This window comes from Oryctolagus cuniculus, chromosome 2, assembly GCF_051225735.1.
Source record: "Oryctolagus cuniculus isolate XC-2025 breed Fujian yellow rabbit chromosome 2, ASM5122573v1, whole genome shotgun sequence".
Lineage (NCBI taxonomy): Eukaryota > Metazoa > Chordata > Mammalia > Lagomorpha > Leporidae > Oryctolagus > Oryctolagus cuniculus.
This window is the reverse complement of record NC_142868.1, coordinates 80,075,104-80,097,679: the sequence shown is the minus strand read 5'-3', so window position 1 is coordinate 80,097,679 and position 22,576 is coordinate 80,075,104. Positions and strand designations below refer to the sequence as shown.

Below are 22,576 nucleotides of genomic sequence, written 5' to 3'. Positions count from 1 at the left end.
AAAAGCTAAGACTATAGCACATCAGAGACAAAAGAACATTTATTTTAGAAGATTTAAAATGACAATTAAAATTAAACTTTAAAAACCATCTGCATTCTGTTCAATAACATGAATGTTGAACTCTTTGGTTAAAAGGTAAATTTTGTGGCCTCCTTTCAATGGAAGAGCCATCTTCCAGTAATTCATCAAGATGATAGACACAAAGACAAGGAGAGGTACTGACACACGTTCTCCGGGCCTTTTAGAGAACACAGGAGTCATTCCTTTGGCCACATAGATGTGCACCTACAAGAAAGCTTATATTGTAGACAGCAGGAAATAGGTACTGTTCAAAAAGGAGTGCCCCAGAAATGTTACCATGGCAAAACTGCAAGAGTCCACAACGTTACCCAACATGCTGTTAGCATTGTAAACAAAAAAGTTAAGGGTAAGATTCTTGCCAAGAGAATTAATGTCCATATTGAGTATATTAAGCACTCTTAAGAGCCATGATAGCTTCCTGAAATGTGTGAAGGAAAATGATCAGAAAAAGAAGGAAACCAAAGAGAAAGGCAACTGGTTTCAACTAAAGACCCAGCCTGCTCCACCCAGGAAAGCTCCATTTGTCAGAACCACTGAAAAGGGGCATGAGCTGCTGGAACCCATTCCCTAAGAATTTATGGCATAGTAAGTATAATTTAAAAATAAAAAACCTCTAAATTATAAAAAATGTTAAATTTAATGTTTTACAAGTTTTACCACAACAGAAACAAATTTTGAAAAGGTAGAAAAGACATGTAATTGAAGAATCTTTGTCTTGGAAAGACAATACAATATATGGGCCCCTACTACATTACACTGGACTGGACCTGAGCAAGAAATAAATTTAATGACTTAGGTCACTAAAAAAGAAAAAAGAAGTATCTGCTTTTACACACTCAAAAAATTCAAGGAAGTAAACTGTGGGACCTACAAAGCAAGGACGACAAGAATCATAACCCTGAGACGGAAAAAGTAGCCAGCAAAGAAAGCAGGTAAACATTTTCAAAACTTTTAAAAGTTATGAATTTTACTAACTTGTAATTTCATAAGTAACAGAAAACAGAATGATTATAATAAGAAAAAACACTGACATAAAAAATATTTTGAGACACTGTTTCAGAATGAACAAAAAAATCACATGGATGAAGACACTAGAGAGAGAAAAAATTGCTAGACATTCGTAAGAACACAAAGACATAGAGAACTCAGATTTCAAATCTGTAATGCATCCAATATGCTATTCTATCATATCATATATATATATATATATATATATATATGAGGGTATTTTCAAGGAGTTCATTGAAAATGTATATTATGAAAAAACTATGCATGGATGTCAATTGCATCAAAATAAATTTATTTTTTGAGTTTTCCATAAACTTTTCGAAGTCCCCTCATGTGTATTGTGTGTACATACGTGCACATAAATGTGTACAAGGGGGTCTTCAAAAAAGTTCATAGAAAATGTGTACTATGAAAAAACTAGCACAGATTTAAAAAAATTTTTGCACCAAAATAAGCTTATTTTTAAATTCTACTTTACATGAACTTTATTTTTCTTTTTTTGACAGACAGAGTGAGAGAGAGAGACAGAGAGAAAGATCTTCCTTTTTCTGTTGGTTCACCCCCCCCCCCCCCCCCCGAAATGGCCGCTACAGCCAGCACGCCGACCTGAAGCCAAAAGCCAGGTGCTTCCTCCTGGTCTCCGTGCAGGTGCAGAGCCCAAGCACTTGGGCCATCTGCATTGCCTTCCCAGGCCACAGCAGAGAGCTGGACTGGAAGAGGGGCAACCGAGACAGAATCCGGCGCCCCAACCGGGACTAGAACCCAGGGTGCTGGAGGCCGAGGATTAGCCAAGTGAGCCGCAGTGCCAGCCTCCATGATCTTTTTTGAAGTATCTATGTGTATGTATATGTGTGTGTGTGTGTGTGTGTGAATGTGAGACAGAGATGTATATATTTGGCCACATACCCAAGGGATTTTGTCATCAAAACCAACAACATGAATATAATTAATATATATAATTACACATATAATTATATAATAAGGTAATGTAAATTTACCAAGAACTAAAGTGATTATCAGTTTAACAAAGAACAATGCCTTTAGCAAATGAATTCATTAACCAGTCCTAAGGCATACACTATGTTAATAAACTCAAAGTTTCAATTCACACAATACTTTTGGCATGCTGCACAAAGCACAGTATCCTCACCTCTTCTTTATGATATGACAAGCAATGTGAAGCTAATCAAGTTGATCAGCAGATAGGCAATATGGTATAATGATAAAGCTCAGAACATGGAGCCAGAGAGTTGGCTTTAAGTCATTTTTGTGATATACCCATAGGATCTTGGGCAAAGTGATGAATACTTGAACCATACTTTCCTCATCTGCTAATTCACAGAACTGTGAAAATTCAATGAACTAATGCTTATGAAATGCCCAGTGTCAATACTTGATAAATATTGACTGTGATGACGGGTTGATCAGTGAACAATGATAGTATAAGATATATATTTTCTAATAGAGCCCTGCCAAAAGAAACTGTCTTCCATTTGATATTTGATATCACAAGTTGTTTTTGTGACACCTAAACTAACTGCATTTGCTGAATTATTTTAGAAACATCAAAAGGCCCACATTAACCCTATCCAAGAAATAATAACCCCATTCTGGTAAGATTTCACCAATATATCTACTGACAATTCTGTATCAGTGAAGCCCGAGAGTTTTAATTTAACACGTAACTGTATTTTATCAGTAAGGCTATCTTGGGCACAAGAACACTCTTAATACACAAAAATAATTCCACAAGGATTTTATGTATTTACCTTTAGATCAAATTTTAATCTGCTGATTATATTAGCTTTGACTATTAATAAATTCAAAAAGCAGAGCAGACATTAGCAATCTTTAAAAATGTACATGGGTTGACAGTTCACCTTAGTCAGTGGCTATTGTTAAGGACCTACTGTGCATATATACACACGTACATGCGTAAATATGTTCATGTGCATTGTACACACCATGCTGGTTATTAAGTCTCTAGAAAAGAAGACCTAGATTCCTTCTCCCAGGTTCTCTTATAATATATAATGACTTAAGAGCAAGAAGAAAAAGGTAACTTGAGGGCAGGCATTTGGTGCAGTCCATAAGATACTGCTTGGGACACACATTTCATACTGGAGAACCTGGGCGTGAGTCTTGGTTTTCACTTCTAGCTTCCTGCTAATGTGCACTCTGAAAGGCAGCAGGTGATAACCCAAGTACTTGAGACCCTTCCACCCATGTGGGAGACCTGGATTGAGTTCCAGGCTCCTGGCTTTGGCCTGACTCAGCCCCGGCTGTTGCAGGCATTTGGGAGAGAACCAGCAAATAAGAGCTCTCTCTCTGTCCCTCTGCCTTTCAAATAAAATGAAAATAAATACCTACTTTTTAAAAAACAAAACAGTAACTTGTAGCTAATTCTCCCAACTATCAATGATCAGGGTCTAACAGAAAGAACTGATTCATATGCCTAGAAAACACCAATCTGTGTGCTGTGAAAGAACATTTTTCATACCTTAACATCTTCCAGATATTCAATGTCTGCAGTGCAATAGCCATCTTTCATTCCTCTTTTTAAAACCCTAAACCTCTTTCCTCCAACTGTATCAACCACAGACCTTCCATCAGGCAAGAAATGCACATTTCTAATTTGTAACATACAACCATAATCTGCAAAACTGAAAGAAAAACTTCGATTAGTATCAAGAGTTCAAACACAATCATGCAAATCTCATCCCTATTCAAAGAAAGTTCCTAAAGAAATACAACTATGTAATTCACAAACAGCATACCTATTTTGTGTATCACTGACACACATCCCAAACTGTTTGGTTCCAGTCTGTATACTTCTTCGAATCATCAGTCTGTATCTTGGCTCAAATACATGAAGAGGGCAAGGCACAGTGGGGTAGGCCATAGTGCAAACAAATATGGGAACATTCTTGGTCAAGCTGAAGGAGAAAAAGCCTCATTATTTTACATCAGAACATACAAGAACAACAAGTGAAGGTTCCAACAATACTCAATTAATGTAAAACAAAAAGAAATCAGTTCTAAATAAGGTTACTGTAATTCCTGTCAAGAACAAGATTCAATCTCCCATCTACTAAGTTCAAATTGATGCAATATTCATATATAAAATCTGCCACATTTTATTTATAAAAGTGTGAATTTTGAGATGCCAGGTTATTACATAGAACTGTTTCTTTATGACTCAAAAGGGAATTGACTATAACTAATATTTATATTAAGAACCTGTTTCAAATACTTATAAAATATGACCAAGTTAATGTCTTTTATCCATAAAACATTCATAGTCATATTTAGATGACAATTAGAAAAAGTGAGCTCCCACAACAGAAAAAAAAAACAACTAAAAATTCGTAGGCAGTAAAATATTTTCACACTATCAAAAGTAATTCAACAAGACGACATTTCCTCCACATAACTAAAATGATATACCATTTTTCATTGCCAGAAAAGTAGAAAGTAAGAGAGAGATAAAGGCAACAAATAGTTTTAGCAAGAGTGTAAGAAAAACTGGCAGTGTGGAAGGCATGGTAGAACAGTACAACCACGATTAAGAAGAATTTGGCTATATACATCAAAAACTTAAAAGATATTCATGTTCTTTGAACCAGTAGGTTTACTTTTAGAAATAATTCTGTAAGTACTACATGAGTATTCACATAGCACTGTGGGTAGCAGCCAAAACTTGGAAGCATAAAGAGGCTAGTAAATAAATTATAGCATAGCCATAAAATGGAATACAGTCATGCATTGCTTAATGACAGGGGTGTTCTGGAAAACGCGTCATTAGGCAATTTCGTCTTTGTGCAAACATCACACAGTGTACCTACACAAACTAAGGCAGCCAAGATGTCACCAGGCGATAGTCTTACAGGATCCCTGTTGTACCAGGGTCTACCATCAACTGAAACCTTGTTATGTGGTACAGGACTATATAGCGTTTCCATTAAACGATGATGTGTATAATACTGACTTAGGAAAGAGATTCTATCAGTGAGAAGAGAAAGTTATACAATATGAATAATATGATCCCAACTTTTAAATATTTTATATAGTGTATATAAAACTTACTTATAGAAAGTCTGGAAGGATATAGGCTAAGAGTAAATTCCTTCAGGTTGCAGATGGCTTTCTTTTCCTACTTATTTATGTTTTTTATTTTTTCTTTAAAATCACAAATTACTTATGTAAACATAGTACTTAATAAAACCATATTTAAAACATGTATTAACAAAACAGCCCTGTGCGTGAGCATCAAGACTCCCCCTCATTTCCCTCCCCAATTCAGTTTTCCTCAGTTCCTACTTCATCTGTCCTTGGCTTATACCACTCTGCTGTGGGCGGTCTGGCAGGACCATTAGGTTTTGAGATTACAAATGCATAAATGCAGCTGTCTTAAATCTAGCTTTCTAAGTGCTGGCCAAAAAGGTTCGTCATCCTCACATCAGAATAGTTTCCATCATAAAATCACGCAATGAAATATCAATTCATGGGAAGCCAAATCCATATCAAATTTGTAAAATGAGGTTTGGAAATCTTTCCTCTATTCAAGGCCACTGGCCCACTGAAGACATCTGAAGGACATACTGAGAAAAAAAGTCTGGAAGCACAATGTTTTTAGAAAGTGAGAAACAAAATATTGAATTTGTGCTTTGAAAAAGAATGGAAGAAAAAAGTTGCTAACATTACAATTTTGTTCTTTAGTGTGTTCAGTTAGAATAAAGTTAGAGAAACAGAGTTAAGAAGCTAAAAACCTGTAAAAGAAATTTAAAGAGCCCCAAGTGCTTGGCCAAAGAGGGAAGAACGATAAGGGCAAGAAAGGGAGAACAGTCCCAGACAAACCCACAGGAAGCAGAGCCAGGCCTGCCGGACTCCAGTTAGTTACCACGTCCTCTCATGGTGGCAGGTACTACTACCCTCGGGGGCTCTACTCCCCTGACACTAACTCAGTTCTGCTCCCTGGCAGGAATGTTATAAAGTGCATGTTTGGTCCCTAGGTCACCCCTTCCAGTTTCAATCTCAGGTCTCAAGGTTTCTAAGATGCCCCTGCAAATCTTTAGCTGGGTAAAAATCTCCTGGTCCTGTTTGCACAGCCTTCCTCGCCCCTGCACCACACATGAGAGCTGCTCTCACCAACACCACGCCTTTCCAGGTCCACCTCCATGCCCCATTCCACTGCCTGATGTAGCCACAGAAAATCCTCCCCCACCTCAAATACTGCTTCAGCCCAGAAAGCCAAGGCAATAACACCTTAGCCAACATCTGGATGACACCAGAAGAACTTTACTAAAATTCTGTCTTGTGAGGACAGGGGAAGCTGCCCAGCTCTGACCAGACTGAGTTAAATAAGAAGGCTCCTCTTCAGTATTTTAAAGGTAGGGTTAGAGTGTGATTGACTTTATGAGAAGAAACTTACTGTGAGAGTTCAGCAGTTTCTTCATCATATATTTTTTTTCTCTCAGACAGTTCATCAGGTAGATACTTCACTATTAATTCTTCCAACAGCTGTGTGACACAGTACCTCCTATCTGCTAGATACTAAAAGACAATATGATTTTACATTCCAGTAGTTGTTTTCCTACAGTATAAAACAGGCAAAACAATTGAACTAATATATGTTAAAGCCTTTATTACATTTGTATACAGTTGATTCTGAATTAGTGTAAGTAGTGAGAGGGAACATTGCAATGGACGAAGCTAGGCGAGCAGACCTGTCAGAGGCTCTGCTCAACAGCATTAACGTGGCAACTCGAACCAAGCACTGTATGAAGGAACTGACCAGATTCCTCCTCAGTAGAAGCCCTGCCCCTGCCATCTCCCACAGTAAAGGCTGGCTTCCATCTGACAGCTCATGGGTACTGAAACTACCACTTGCATGGGGAAACAAAAAGATGGGGAACAAAGAAAAGAATGCATCTGCCTTATTGAAGAAAATCAACACCGCTTTGTTCCCAGTTTCAGAGGCAGTCTCCAGATAACTCTCCTTCCAGATTCTCCTTCCACTGTCACCTGCTATCATTCAGACCCTTAAGAAGACAGGGCTTTTTCTGTACGATCCCTCCACCTTCACTTCTACAAAATGATACATTGGCACTACTTCCTAAATACTCTAGACAACTGTGGTCCTTGTGCATTTATGCAACATTGTTTATTCTAATTGATAAAAGCCATTGGTGTCATTCCTGCCTATGCAAAGCCTATCCTTCAAAGTCTGGCTCCAATGTTACCTTTCTCATAAAGTCGTCTATTTTTTTGTCTCCCTAGAACCCCATATTTTACTACATGAAAGGCATATTCTATTCCCTGTACTGTATTTTACTGATATGGAGATATTACATTTCTAAAATTAAACTCAAAATTGCTTAGGGCCAGGGGCCAGGCCAGTGTGTACGCCGAACCTTGTACAAAGAAAAGTACCCAATCCATACTCACTTCATAAAAGTAGTGAGGAAAAACTCTTGGGAGACAATCACAAGATAAAGAGAAGCCATACTTTAAACTAGATGGCCAGCAAAACAAGGGTTTTTATCATTATCCTGTGAAGAGTAGATGAGAAAGTGGGAGAGGTGGGGAAGGTTTACAGCGGTGTTTTCACACTTCAGCGTGAATGAGGGCTGTTAAAATGCAGTTTGTTGAGACCCACCCCAGAGTTTCTGAGAGAGTAACTGGCAATTTGTATTTCTAACAGATTTTTGGGGGGGAACAGATGCTGCTGGCTAGGACCTTGCCTTTAGAAAGTGAATTACACTTTGGAGAAAGGTACCCTAGAGCAGGGTGCTTAAAATTTGTTATAAAATTAATCAAATCTCAAATATTATGAAAGCAATCCTACTACCATTTCCCTTAATTTATTAAAAATGTTTCAGAATTCATAAGTAGGTAATGAAATTTGGGGAAGCTCAACCTGTGTAACATTTCAGGGGTGCTAGGTAACCTGGCAATTGGTTTTCAGGACTTTATTAAAAAGACTATTGATCCAGTAATTCACCTCCCAAGAATTTAACCTAAACATGCATATGATCATTAATTTTAAATGATGGTCATAAAAGTATGATATACAAAAAAACAGAGAACCAAACAGCTTATATATGTAACAACACAGAAATGGTTAAAACACTGAAGTACTGTGCTGCTGTAAAAATCATCTTTCAGATATCTTTAAATGGAAAAAAATGAGTAAAATAAAAGGACAAATAGGAAAAATATAGCTGTAGGGCATACCAACATTATTTAATTATGTGTTGCTATATTATATACATTCAGATTTGACAAATTAAATAACATGTCTTCAAAGTTGGACACAAGATAAACATTTTAAACAGTATGTTCGTTACATTTTCAAAAAGTATGCTTAATATATTTTTCTTCCATTTCCAAACATCTTAAAAGATGAAATATTTCTAAATTAAAGCAATGAGTCTAATACTTTATCTGAAAAAAAGCATAATAATTAAACTAAACAGCAACTAAGAAGCCTGTTTGTTTGTTTGTTTGTTTGTTTTTTTTGGACAGGCAGAGTGGACAGTGAGAGAAAGAGACAGAGAGAAAGGTCTTCCTTTGCCGTTGGTTCACCCTCCAATGGCTGCCGCGGCCGGCACGCTGCAGCCAGCATACCATGCTGATCCGAAGCCAGGAGCCAGGTGCTTCTCCTGGTCTCCCTTGGGGTGCAGGGCCCAAGCACCTGGGCCATCCTCCACTGCACTCCCTGGCCACAGCAGAGAGCTGGCCTGGAAGAGGGGCAACCGGGACAGAATCTGGCACCCTGACCGGGACTAGAACCCGGTGTGCCGGCGCCGCAAGGTGGAGGATTAGCCTAGTGAGCCGCGGCGCCAGCCGAGAAGCCAGTTAAAATAGCACATTGAAAATTCTTCATCTGAAAATACTGAGCATATTAGTTGAAAGTGTAACTAGCAAAGTGTTTACGAATAAGCTTACGCTTTCTTACTCTATGAACACTCTGTGGGTGTGTCTGTGTGTGTATATACACACTTATCAGCTTGTTCTATTTGTACATTTGACACGTAACGATACCTATGCTATTACAATTATCTGTACAGAGCTATGTTTTCTATACAGGAAATAACTTTACAGTTATTTACATTCAAATTTACATTCAAAATGGTTTTCTTAATTTTTATTCTTATTTGTTAAGAGGTTTTTCTGTAGACAATCCTGTCAGAGATGGAATCCCTTTCCCAGTCTGCAATTGCCGTTCCACATCCTAAGGCTGCAGCCCCACCTCAGAAGATTTCCAGTCACTCCAGCATGACTGACAGGGTGCTGTCTTCCCAGCAGTAACAGACAATACCCACTGAGACCTGGCAGCTTTTCCATCACGGAGTATTAGCACTCATCACTGACTAGGAGTAGGGGTAGGGAAGCGGTGCCTTTCTCTCTGTCCAGTCTGCCACTTTGTAGAGCTGCACTGCCCGGTGTGGGAGCTACTAAGTCACATGTTCTCACTTAAGTTTAAGTTAATTAAACAAAATTTGAAATACAATTTCTCAGTCAAACTGACCACAGTTCAAGTGCTTAATATCCACGTGTGGCTATTGACTACCACATTGGAAAGTAAAGATGGAGAACATTTCCATCCTGCAGTAGGTTCTACAGGATGGAGTTGTTTACAGAGTGAAGAGAACTGGAATAGGCCTCACACGCAGCCTATTATTGAGAGTGGGAGGCAGGGTAGTAGCATTCTGTCAACACTATTGTCATTAAAACTGAGCCTATCCCGACTAGGTAACTACCCCTTTATTAAAAATTATTATTATAAGAAATTACATTATAAAAAACTGAGTGCAAGGGGTTTGGCCTCTAGGACCTATCTTCTTTCCTTTACTCTCTCATTCTCATTTTTCTCCAACATGACAATATGAGTAATAGACTATTACCCTGTTTGGTCATTCAGCATATATATAATTCATTCTGAACATAAAAACGTTTCTTTGTATGGCTGACAATAAATCAAACTACGTTGCCAAATTCAAGACCAATAAACAGATATATATAAGTATACAAATGCTTACCTCTTTTAAGCTTTCTTTGCAAAGGGGACAATATGGTGTATGATCTAAACAACGCTCAAGACAATTCTTACAGAACGAATGTCCACACGGGGTTGTCACTGGCTCAAAAAACAACCTGAAATCAACCAAAATACATATTAGCTTTCACATTAAACTATCAATCGGAAAAGTTTGAATTAATGATAATTAATGTTAATTCAAGGAGGCAGTAGGAGGGCTGGCAGACTGCCCTGATTAATGCAATAGCCACTGAACGTATGTGGCAGTATATGCAAAATACACACCAGATCTCAAAGAGTATAAAATACATTATTAATAATTAGCTGGCTTTTTCACAGCCTTTATATTTTCATTTTATCAACTTAATGATTTTAAAAGGCTTGTAAAAGCCACAGTATATAAAATTCATAAAAGAGAATAACCTACTAAATATTACAACTGAGCTGTAAATATTAGGCTTACTAGTAGACATGATACATGAACAACACATAAAAAGCTACTTTTACTAACTTTATAATTATTTCCTAAATATTATACTTGTGAATTTCCTAGGAATACTGTTAGTTATAGGTGTTTAAGAATTATCTGGTCTAATCCCTTGCAATCACAGATGAAGAAACAAAGGCGTAGAATTAAGAGACTGACTCAGGAACAGTTAGTTCCTATCAGTCTAGCGTGACTAGTCCCAGGCTCCTAAATTCATGAATCCTTTGAGTCAATCATAATTTATCTAAATAAGAAATGTTCTCTTAAAACATTTAGTGCTTTACAATAATAAGCATGCTGCACAATGAAAATCCTTCTCCAGTGTTATTGAAAAAGGATTTTATGATTGTATACACAAGCAAGATAGGATCATATACATAAGATATAAAATTACAATTCTTAGGCAAATCTAAAACCATGTATATATCCAAGTGTTAGTGGTATCAGTAATCTCATAGTACTTTACACCTTCCCAGATTCTTTTGTGACTCATTTGATTCCCACAATGCTGTGATAAAGGCCACACAAGTACTGACTCCATTTTCTAAATAAGAAAAACTGAGGTACAGATTCAGTTATTTGCCCAATGTGTGAAAGGCAACCCTAGGATTAAAATTCACATTTTGATTTTTATTCCAGTTTTGTTATTTTTACTATTAATACCTTGATCCATACTATATTTTATGTAAATCAATATCCTCTGTAAAATTTTATATACTTACCTCATGCAGAGAGAACACTCAAAATCCGAGACATCTATTAATTCTTCTGGGATGTCCCCATCAGCTAATGAAAACATACAGACTTCACTGGGATTTTCTATTAAAACAAATAGGATTTGTTGTTCAGGAAAAAGTTGAAGGGCCCTTCTGAACAAAGGTATTGAATGGAAGAGTTAGGGAAATGCTTACCTCCTTGTTTCTTAAGCTTATTTCTCCCATCTTCATTGACCATCACATCCTGGTCTAAAAGAGACAACTTTCTTTTCAGCAGAACACCTTTCTCCTGAACAGAGAGTAAAGGTTCTGAAGACACTCTTTTCAGACAGTCCCCTCTGGCAGACATGTCTGCTGAATTTATAGCCTGTGCTGATTGAGTACGGCTTAAGCTGCCTTTGACAGGCTCCGAAGTGACCGCTGGTATTTCTTCATTCTACAAAAACACAATAAACAAAGGTGCCACTGTTTCTGTGCTATCCTTTATCCCTCTTGCTAAAAATCTAACTGAAATGAAGTTCCAGAGCTTTATATCGCCCATTTAACTGCACTAACTTTTAATTCTAAATTCTTGGCTAGTAAATGATTTTTGCCAGTACTTAGTACTAGACATCAAACTGACTATGTTACAAAGAGGTTTAAAAGCAGTTACATTAATATAGTTGTATCTGTAAGAAACTGAAGAAACTAAAATAAACATGAAGGCCTTTCAAAAAGTTCACATAAAATGCTTATTATAAAAAATTATACGTTTCAAAACTTTTTGCACCAAAATAAACATTTTGTAATTCCATTTCCTATGAACTTTTTGCAGTCTTCTCATATAGTGTTTTACATATTCTAAGAGACTAAAAATTCTGAAATTAAAAGTTTTCTGACATATAGGTGACCTAAAATTGTGATAATAAATCTTTTACACATAAGGTTTCAGCATAAAATAAAAGGTCAGAGATAAAATCCTATTAAGTGAAAAGATTAAAAGAACTTAAGTAGAGTCTAGTATTTGAAATTTTAATACAATACTATACAGCAGTCAAAAACAACGAAACCCGGTCATTTGCAACAAGATGGAGGAATTTGGAAAACATCATGCTGAGTGAATTAAGTCAGTCCCAAAGGGACAAATATCATATGTTCTCCCTGATTGGCGACAACTAATTGAGCACCAAAGGGGAAACTTGTTGAAGTGAAATGGACACTGTGAGAAACAGTGACTTGATCAGCTCTTGTCCTGACGGTTGATGTACAATGTAATACTTTATCCATTTTAGTATTTTTTTTTGTTCTAGTACCATTGGTTGAACTCTGTAATTAACACACAATTATTCTTAGGTGTTTAAATTTTAACTGAAAAGTGATCCCTGTTAGGAATTTGGAAAACAGTATGTTGAGTGAAATAAGCCAATCCCAAAGGGACAAATACCACTTGTTCTCCTTGATAGGTGACAACTAACTGAGCACCAAAAAGGAAACCTGTTAAAGGGAAATGAACACTATGAGAAATGGTGACTTGATCAGCCCTCACCCTGACTGTTGATGAGCAACTTAATATGTTATCCCTCTTAGTATTTTTTTTGTTTGTTCTACTTAATACTTTTGGTTGAATACTGTAATCAATACACAATTCTTCTTAAGTGCTGAAACAACTGAAAAGTGATCGCTGTTAAATATAAGAGTGGGAATAAGAGAGGGAAGAGATGTGCAATTCGGGACATGCTCAAGCTGACTTACTTCAAACAGTAGAGTTGGAAACATACCAGGGGATTCGAATTCAATCCCATCAAGGTGGCATGTACCAATGCCATCTCACCAGTCCCAGTGATCAATTTCTGTTCACAATTGATCGTAATGATAGGACTAAGAACCAAAGGGATCACATAAACAAGAATAGTGTCTGCAAATACTAGCTGATAGAATCAAAAAGGGAGAGAATGGTCCAACATGGGAAGTGAGATACACAGCAGATCCATAGAATGGCAAATGTCCTAACAGCACTCTGGCCTCATAATCAGCCCTTAAGGCATGCGGATCCGGCTGAAATGCCCATGAGAGTATTTCAGGCATGGAAAGCCAAGACACTCTGGGGGAAAAAAAAAAACCTAAATGAAAGATCTCCACGAGTGAGATCCCAGTGGAAAGAATGGGTCATCAAAGAAGGAGGTACCTTTCTCTGAAGGGAGGAGAGAACTTCCACTTTGACCATGGCCTTGTCTAAAAATTATCAGAGTCAGTGAACTCAGGGGGCTTCCATAGCCTTGGCAGCTCATGACAAGAGCCTAGGGTGATTACTGATACCATAAACAAGAGTGTCAATTTGTTAAGTGAACAACAGGAGTCACTGTGCACTTACTCCTCATGTAGGATCTTTGTCCTTAGTGTGCTGTACATTGAGATTTAATGCTATAACTAGTACTCAAATAGTATTTTTCACTTTATGTTTCTGTGCAGGAGCAAACTGTTGAAATCTTTACTTAATGTATGCTAAACTGATCTTCTGTATATAAAGAGAATCGAAAATGAATCTTGACATGAATGGAAGGGGAGAGGGAGTGGGAAAGGGGAGGGGTGCGGGTTGGAGGGACGTTATGGGGGGGAAGTTATTGTAATCAATATTCTGTACTTTGGAAATTTATATTCATTAAATAAAAGTTAAAAAAAATCAAAAAAAAAAGAAATTTTAAAAGTGAATATTTACTTGGTGCTAAAACCATGACAAGCTTTTCTCACCCCTTACCTGTTGTGGGCTGAGCTCACTGGGGGATTGAGATTCTCCCATTACCACAGGGAAAACAAAAGGTTTGTTTTTAACACATGGTAATGAACTCCAGGAAGACTCCTTTAGGTCTTCTTTTAAGTTTTCAGGTGATAACAAATCACACAAAATCTGTAAGAGAAATATTACAAAAGTAGTAGAAAATGTGAAATTTTGGGTTAAGGATAATTTAATATAAATTTACCTAAGAGGGATTTTGAGATTGCTTGGTGGGGCTGGAGTGGTGGCACAGCAGGTTAAACAACCACCTGCAACACCAGCATCCCATAGGAGACCGGTTTGAGTCCCAGCTGCGTTACTTCTGATCCAGCTCCTTGCTAATGCACCTGGGAAAGCAGCAGAGGGTGGCCCAAGTGCTTGGGCCTGTGCACCCATGTGGGCGACCTAGAAAAGGCTCCTGGATCTTGGCTTTGGGAGTGAACCAGTGGATGGAAGACCTCTCTGTTCCTTCTCTCTCCCCAACTCTGTAACTATGCCTTTCGATTAAATAAAAATAAATCTTAAACAAAAGATTTTTAAGATTTTTTTCTAGACATTATTTTAATAAGCAGAGGAGAAGAACTGGTTAGGTAATAAAACAAATTAAAAATTTTTATGAAACCAAAGTATACCTCAATGGGGATCAAATAACCTCAAAGAAATGATTCAAGACTTTGAAGGGAACCAGGGACTGGTTAGGTGACTGAGAAGGTAACTGAGGAAAAGGCAGACCTTTTAATACAAGGATTATAAGAAGAAGGATCTTATGTGATGTCAAAAAGGTTCATCTCTGAATATCTGTGAGCCATATCCTAGTCAAAACAGTTCATGGCTCATAGCAATGCAGATTTTAAAGTTGGAATTAGACTACTTATGTGAACTAGAGAACCTGGACCTCTAACTATAGAATTCTGAAATTCCCTATACTTACATTAGCTTCTCACTGACAACTAACCTATGCGGCAATCACCACATAGCAGCTGCTCTGTAACAGTAGGAGTTTAACTAGGCCACAGCTGCGGAATCACAATTTCTGGATGTCTAAATCAGAAATAAATCTGAACTCTCAAAGAGAAGGGGCAAGTTAACATGGGGGAAGACCCTGGCTAGAAAGACTATGAGAAAGGTTCTGATCTTTTTCTGGCTGTCAAACAAGCTGCAGAGCATTTCGTAATGTCTAAATTTGGAGGTCTCATTTTTCAGCTGTATACTCTCTCAAATACACAAGAATCAGAGTAATTCACAAATCATTATGAAAGGAAATATACACAACAGAAATAAAATTGTACAAATAAACAAATATTTAATATTTATTTATTTTACATTTCCTTTGATGTCAAAAAAAAAATGTCAAACACAAACCTACCCTATAACCCTGCAACTCCACTCCTAGGAATTTACCAAAGAGATGTAAAAACACATGTGCACAAAATTAATTGTACAGGAATGTTCATAACAGCTTTATTCAAAATTATTTTAAAAACAAAACAAAATAATCCAGACACAAATCACTACTAACTGAATACCACATCATGGTCTGTTCATATAATGAAATATACAGTCACTAACAAAAAGAAAAAAATTACAGGATGTATTTTTAAAATAGTTAAGCAAAAAGAAGAAAGCCACAGACAAAAAGAGTACACACTAGATGATCCCATTCATATCTCTAGAATAGGAAAACTACTCTATGGTGATAGAAATGTAACAGTAGTTTCCTCTGGGAGCAAGATGATGGAAGATTTACTGGGAAGGAGATGAAAGCATGCTTTAGGGTGACAGAAACATCCTTTATTTTGACTGGAATGCTATTAACACAAGTACATTCATTTTCTCAAAACTCAACAAACTATATAGAATCTATGTGTTTTATTACATGTAAATTATACCACAATTTACAAAAAGCATATGGAGAAAAACAAAATATTGTAAAGCATCTTTGCTGGGATCTGAGAAAAATGTTCTCCTATTTTAAGGTACATATGGATCTCTTGGAATGCTTATTATGATGCCTCCATTCCAGAGATGATGATTCCAAAGGCCTATGACTAGGGGAATGTTCAACATGCACTCCAGGCAATTTTGACAAAAACCCAGAAACACGACCAAGGTGACAAATCACATGGCCTGTTTTGAGAAGATTGAGGAGAGCACCAGCACAGGGAACCTGAACTTTTATTAGGGTTGATTTTCTCAAAGAATTTTTTTTTCAAGATTTATTTATTTGAAAGGCAGAGTTAGAGAGAGAGAAAGAGAGAGAGGTCTTCTATCCACTGGTTCATTCCCCAAATGGCCACAACAGCCAGGGCTGGGCCAGGCCAAAGCCAGGAGCCTGGAGCTCCATCCAGGCCTCCTATGTAGGTGGCAGAGGCCCAAGGACTTGGGCCATCTTCTGCTGGTTTCCCAGGGGCATCAGCAGGGAACTGGATCAGAAGTGGAGCAGCCGGGACTCGAACCTGCATCCATAAGGGATACCCGTGAAGCAGGTGATGGTTTATCCCGCTACGCCACAGCGTCGGCCCTCAAAGAATTTTTTAAAGACTACTCTCACTAGATGATCTGTGCTGAAGGCTATTTTTTTTTCATGCTAGCATATCAAAAGGCCCTAAAAAGTTCTGAAGAAACTTGTTAAATTTGTATTAACCAAATATTTCCCAAAGTCATTTGATCAGAAACCCCTCTTCCCTCTTCTTTTTTCTTCTCTTTAATTAACACCTACTAACACACCACAGGCAGCACACATGTTAGAAAATGATATATGGAGCATTAAGAAAAATAAGGCAAAACAAGTTGGGGCAATACTATTGGCAGCATGGAAAGAAAGCCAAGCTCAGAGCCCAAGCCAAAGACACAGGCCAGGTTAATAGAGTCCTGAGCAGAACATCAGGACAGCAGTTTTTAATTAAAAACCTCAGTCTGGTGTGGACTGGATAAATTATTAGGGAATGTCTAAATTAACTAAGCAAAAATATTGCACCAAAATATCTGTGAATGAAATGTTCTGATTTCATCCAATAACTTAATACACTAAGCATTCAAACATGAAAACCTCTCAAATTGCTCTGAAGTTAGATTATTCACTTATAGTAACTTTCCAATTAGTATTTTAAAAAAAGATCTGTGTTTTAGCCCTGCCTGGAAACATTATGGTTGGTAAACTGATTACCTTTTCTACTTGCAGCTTTGCAGGTGCAAAATCTTCATCAAGGGCTAAGCACTGAAGAAACAGCTGTAAGGCATCACCTAAGAAGCCAGCATCATGGAGTACCTTTCCTTTCCTGAAGTAAACCTTCAATGGAAGCACACAAACAAAACCTTTATGGATGAAACTGATTTTCAGGAAAATCATTATCAAGAAAAGAAAAACAAATAACATGCTCAAAAATGCTGATTTTGGAATTAAATAACCTTGAGGAGGTCAAAGCCTAATCATAAACATAATCTGTTTACTTATTTTCCTTTTTATTTAACTGCAAAGGCACATCTACCCATTACCCTGGAGAAGCACCATCAGGGAAACTGAGGCCCAGACAACGACCCGACCAAAGTTCCACAGCAAGTCAGGGCTCAGCAAGACCATAAACACTATGTTCCCTCCCCTTAAAAAAACTGCTTATTTAATGATTATTGATTTAATAATAATTGTTTGAGGGAGCAAAAGAAATACAATACAGAATTATACTTATTTTAAGATGCATCAAAATTTTTCCTTTATTTTTTATTTTTTATTATAGGAATTCAACATGCTCCATGACAAAAACTGGAACCTTATTTAGATCACTGATAAACAAAAATTCAGTGTGTGAGTCAGTCTACCAATAAAGTGTCAACTGGCAAGCTTTAAATGTGCCTAGTCTACAGAATTTGAATGGAGAGGTTTACAAACCACAGAGTTGTGTTAAATAACATCAGAGAGGCCTAAAATATATTCTTGTCAAATAGTAATTTTAGCTACCATTTAAATAACTGAAGAAAATCACATTTCTGGTATCACTTCAATAGTAAGTCTCGAAGTTTCTTTCCTTTTAAACAGTTTTAAAACTATACACACAAACCACTGCAGTTTCATTCTTAATACATATGTGACTGTATCAACAGTCACATCATCATGGGATTGTTGTATCCATTTCCTTATTAATTTATAATTTTTAAGGCATCCTTATTACACTGTCCTTAATGGCACAGCTCTGAGTTATAGGAAAAAAACACATAAAATAACTTCTAGCTTAAACAACACACATGGGAGGGAGACAGATTGCCTTTGCAGTTAAATAAAAAGGAAAATTAGTAAACAGATTATGTTATACACATTTCTTTAGTTCTTTTTAAAACTGCCTAATCACCCCCTTGCTATTATAATGACAATTTTCCAGCCTCAAAGATTTACCTTTTTCCATAATTAACCTCCTTGATCCAAACTTCCTAGTCCAGACTGTATCTGCCTTCACAAAATGGCAAGTTATTTCTTTGCTGAAAATTTTTTTCTTTTTTTTTAAATTTTATTTAAGGTATACATATTTCATATATTTCCTATATACAGATGCAGGAATATAATGATACTTCCCACTCTATTTTCCCTCCCAACCACACTCCCACCCTCCTCCATCTCCTATTTCCATTCTTAATTTTTATGAAGATCTATTTTCAGTTAACTTTATACTCATAAGATTAACCCTACACTAAGTAAAAAGTTCAACAACTGATATGAAGAAAAAAAAAACCACTGTTTCTCAACAGTCCAGACAAGGGCTATTAAAAATCATGGAATCTCAGATCGGTGCCATGGCTCACTAGGCTAATCCTCTGCCTGCAGCACCGGCACCTTGGGTTCTAGTCCCGGTTGGGGTGCCAGGTACTACTAGTCCCACTTCCTCCTCTTCCAGTCCAGCTCTCTGCTGTGGCCCAGGAAGGCAGTGGAGAATGGCCCAAGTGCTTGGGCCCTGCACCCGCATGGGAGTCCAGGAGGAGGCGCCTGGCTCCTGGCTTCAGATCGGTGCAGCAAGCCAGCCATGGCAGCCACTTGGGGGGTGAACCAATGGAAGGAAGATCTTTCTCTCTCTCTCTCTCTCTCTCTCACCAACTCTGCCTGTCAAAAAAAAAAAAAAAAATCATGGAATCTCAAAATGTCAATTTCACACCCACAGATTACCTTTTAGGTAGTCTGTTGAAAAATTTTAATGCCTCTCTTGTTTTTCCTGTGCCATGAATTCAGTGTGTTCCTCAGTTTGACACAATGGTTTCTTCTAATTCAAAAAATTGTCAGATTATATCATCCATTTAAGAACTGACTCCAGATTTCTAGAATGTTATGATTTTTGCTTAAAGCAAAATATCTGTTTTGCTAAAACTTATAACCATAATTGAATGCATGTTCCCAACAGGTGAAATTTTAAACTTTATGCAAATGTAAAACAGTGATTTTACCTCAGGCCAGTTTGGAAGTTGAAAAAGAACTGCATTTAAATCTTCTATGGCTGCTTTAAACTCTTGGAGACCAGCATATGATTCTGCTCTGTAAATTTTTAGAGTCAAATCACTGGGCTCTGAAATAAATATTTTAAAAGGATATGATTATTTTTAAAAGATTATCATATAATCCACAAAGTATTATCATACTCCATTAAGAAATGATTTAGTGATTCTAGAGTCAATATCTACCAAACTAAACTTTATAAGCCAAGTACAGAATAGGGACAACCCCTTTTACATGTTGAATCTTACCTAGATATTACCATTATTCTAAATAGATTATTTTAGCAGAGGAAATACTGAAAATGCTTACAATATGAATTATCATCCCTAAGTAAAATAATTTTAAGACAATCTACAAAAATTTTTAAAAACTTGTTTTAAATGCTTAAAAGACTTGCCTTTTAATAGTAATTTTGAATCTTTATTACTTTACTTCTTAATCATTGTTCATAAAAATGAATACATGTGCAACTTTTGCACACAGAAATCCTATAGTGACAAGGGACTGACCAAGGCTCAATCTATCGAGGGCATATAGTGGTCCTATTCTAAAGGATAGAAGTTAAGAATCGGCTGGTAGGAGCTCAAAATTCTAATTTTGGTATTCAACCATCTCAAAATATATTGAAGTGGTATGCAGCTGGCCCAGTAGGCTGCCGGTTTGAATGCACACATCCCATTTTGGAACGCCGGGGTTTAAATTCTAGGTCTAGCTCTTGATTCCAGCTTCCTGCTAATGCAGACTCTTTGAAGCATTAAGTGATGGCTCAAGAAGTTGGGTACCTGCCAGCCAATGGGAGATCTGGCTTGTGTTTCTAGCTCTTGGCTTTGGCCTGATCCTAACCTGGACAACTTGGGCACAGGAGGAATGAACTAGTGGATGGGAACTGTCTGTTTCTTCCCTGCCCTCTCTCTGCCCCTCATATAGAATAATTTTATATACATATATAATATATAAAAGTTATATATATAAACATATATTTAGTTTCAAACACTCATGAAGAAAAACACTTTGTTGTTAATTTCACTATCCTCTACATCCACACTTGCAAAAATAAATCATTCTATGGCTTTCAGCATTTCAGACATTTAGTTGGTTCACTTATATGACTATGATCAATTACTACAGAAACATTGTAAAACTGAAGTCTAAACAAGAAATTAACTTACAATACATCTACAGATGATGCTAACTTGACTTTTCTTTTAGAGTTCCTCATCTCTGAAGCCTTCAAAAACTTATGCTCATAAAATAAAGCTTTTATTATGAGAAGGGTCTTAACACCTGTCAGAAATTTTTTGCATTTCTTTTTATTTATTTGAAAGCCAGAACAACAGAGAGACAGAGCCAGAGATAGACACCTCCCACCTGTTGATTCACTGTCCAAACCCCCGCAACAGTCAGGGCTGGGCTAGCCAAACTCAGGAACCCAGAACTCAATCTGGGTGTCCTACATTGGTGGCCATGACCCAAGTGCTTGAGCCATCACCTGCTGCCTCCCAAGGTGCATAGTAGCAAGAAGCTAGAATTAGGAGCAGAGCTGGGCCCTGGACCCAGGCACTCGAATATGGGAGTCAGGCATTCCGAGCAGCATATTAATCCCACACAAAATGCACACCTGTATTCTCATCTTTAAATGATCAATTTTTTATAGATAACTCAACAATAAAATTAGGGCTTTTTCAGTTGCTGATGCTTGAAACTGCAATTAAATTGTTCTCTCAATTTTACATCAATGAAAAATGTAAAGGAAGAATGAAATTAATAATTTATGAAAATGTTTTTACTTCCTAAGATACCTAGAATATTTTGTTTCTTAAAAAGAAATAAAAATTGTTATCCATGAACCAAAACACACAGAAATCAAAAGTCCAATATGATTAATCAATAAGTAATTAAGAGTTCCTAACATAAAGCTAGACACTGTAGCTGTTCAAAAATACTATTATTTATTTAATTAAATAATACCTTATTTCTGTCTTTGAGGGACTTACCATCTAAATAGAAATTATTATTTTAATGTGAAACAGCATTGTGTCACACTGATGTGAGAAATACGAGAACTCAGAAACAGACCCGTGAGTACCGGAATAGTCTGCAAACAAGTGCAGGCATTGGCATCCAACTCAGTGGTTCGTGAAGGACTGGGCCCTGGAAGGCCAGCTTTCCCCTCACAGCTGAGATCCTCGCTAGAGTCCTTCAGACAGATATCCAGCACCAGCACCCCAGCAAGAAGTCCACGGCTGCAGCAAGCAGCCGTTCCACTTCTGAATCCCTAACTGGGCTTGTTTCTTTATTATTTTAAATTTTTTCTTATACAGCAAATCCTTACTGCTTTACACTTCAAATGCATGTTCAGAACAGTTGAGTATCTGCCCTTTATCCATGCTTTCCCTGTTCAATCAGCTTTTACAGTTTCTTTAGGTAACATTAGAAGTGACTCAGAAAACCTTTCTAAAAAACTTGTCAATCTACAAAAGTGATAGAGATGCTAATTACTCTTAGCTGGTCCCTACACAATGTATTGAAGCATCACACTGTACTCAATTAATATGCACACAATTAATATGTGCCAATCAAGAAGACAACCAAAGGACACACGGAAAAAAATCCTCCATTCTGACCAAGTGAAAAAAGACTTGTGTCCCCCTCCTCTGTTCACAGAAACAGTCTATTGAGACCCCTACAGAAGACCCTAAGACATTAGTGTGTATTGGGGTAAGAAGAGACGAAGTGCCCTCCAACATGAAAACAGTCATATTTTAAAACTTTTGTTGTCAAACTCCTTGAAGGTCATATTTTCACAGAGAATTTCAAATGTGAATAATTATTTTGAATGACTCTATTAGGGAAAAAAAAATCTCTTCTGGTGAGTTCAATTTCCAATACTTTACATACACTGGGCCTGGCACTGTGGCCTAGCGGCTAAAGCTGCCGCCTGCAGTGCTAGCATCCCATATGGGCACTGGTTCAAGTCCCAGCTGTTCCACTTCCTATCCAGCTCTCTGCTATGGCC

General features: G+C 37.2%; 1 protein-coding gene across 3 annotated transcripts in view; it reads right to left on the bottom strand.

Moving 5' to 3' along the window:
• The window catches only part of LONRF1 (LON peptidase N-terminal domain and ring finger 1), a 39,492-nt gene that overhangs the window by 5,612 nt on the left and 11,304 nt on the right, over nucleotides 1–22,576 (bottom strand). Inside the window, exons 2-10 of one of the 3 annotated variants that reach the window (XM_008274063.5) lie at nucleotides 19,512–19,630; nucleotides 17,254–17,376; nucleotides 14,070–14,219; nucleotides 11,531–11,771; nucleotides 11,342–11,438; nucleotides 10,134–10,248; nucleotides 6,521–6,642; nucleotides 3,867–4,025; nucleotides 3,590–3,752 (exon numbers count right to left, since the gene is read on the bottom strand). In XM_008274063.5, coding sequence (XP_008272285.4) covers nucleotides 3,590–3,752; nucleotides 3,867–4,025; nucleotides 6,521–6,642; nucleotides 10,134–10,248; nucleotides 11,342–11,438; nucleotides 11,531–11,771; nucleotides 14,070–14,219; nucleotides 17,254–17,376; nucleotides 19,512–19,630 — 1,289 coding nt within the window. The remainder of the gene's footprint in view (nucleotides 1–3,589; nucleotides 3,753–3,866; nucleotides 4,026–6,520; nucleotides 6,643–10,133; nucleotides 10,249–11,341; nucleotides 11,439–11,530; nucleotides 11,772–14,069; nucleotides 14,220–17,253; nucleotides 17,377–19,511; nucleotides 19,631–22,576) is intronic. The other 2 variants (XM_070068512.2, XR_016229980.1) reach the window with 2 other exon arrangements.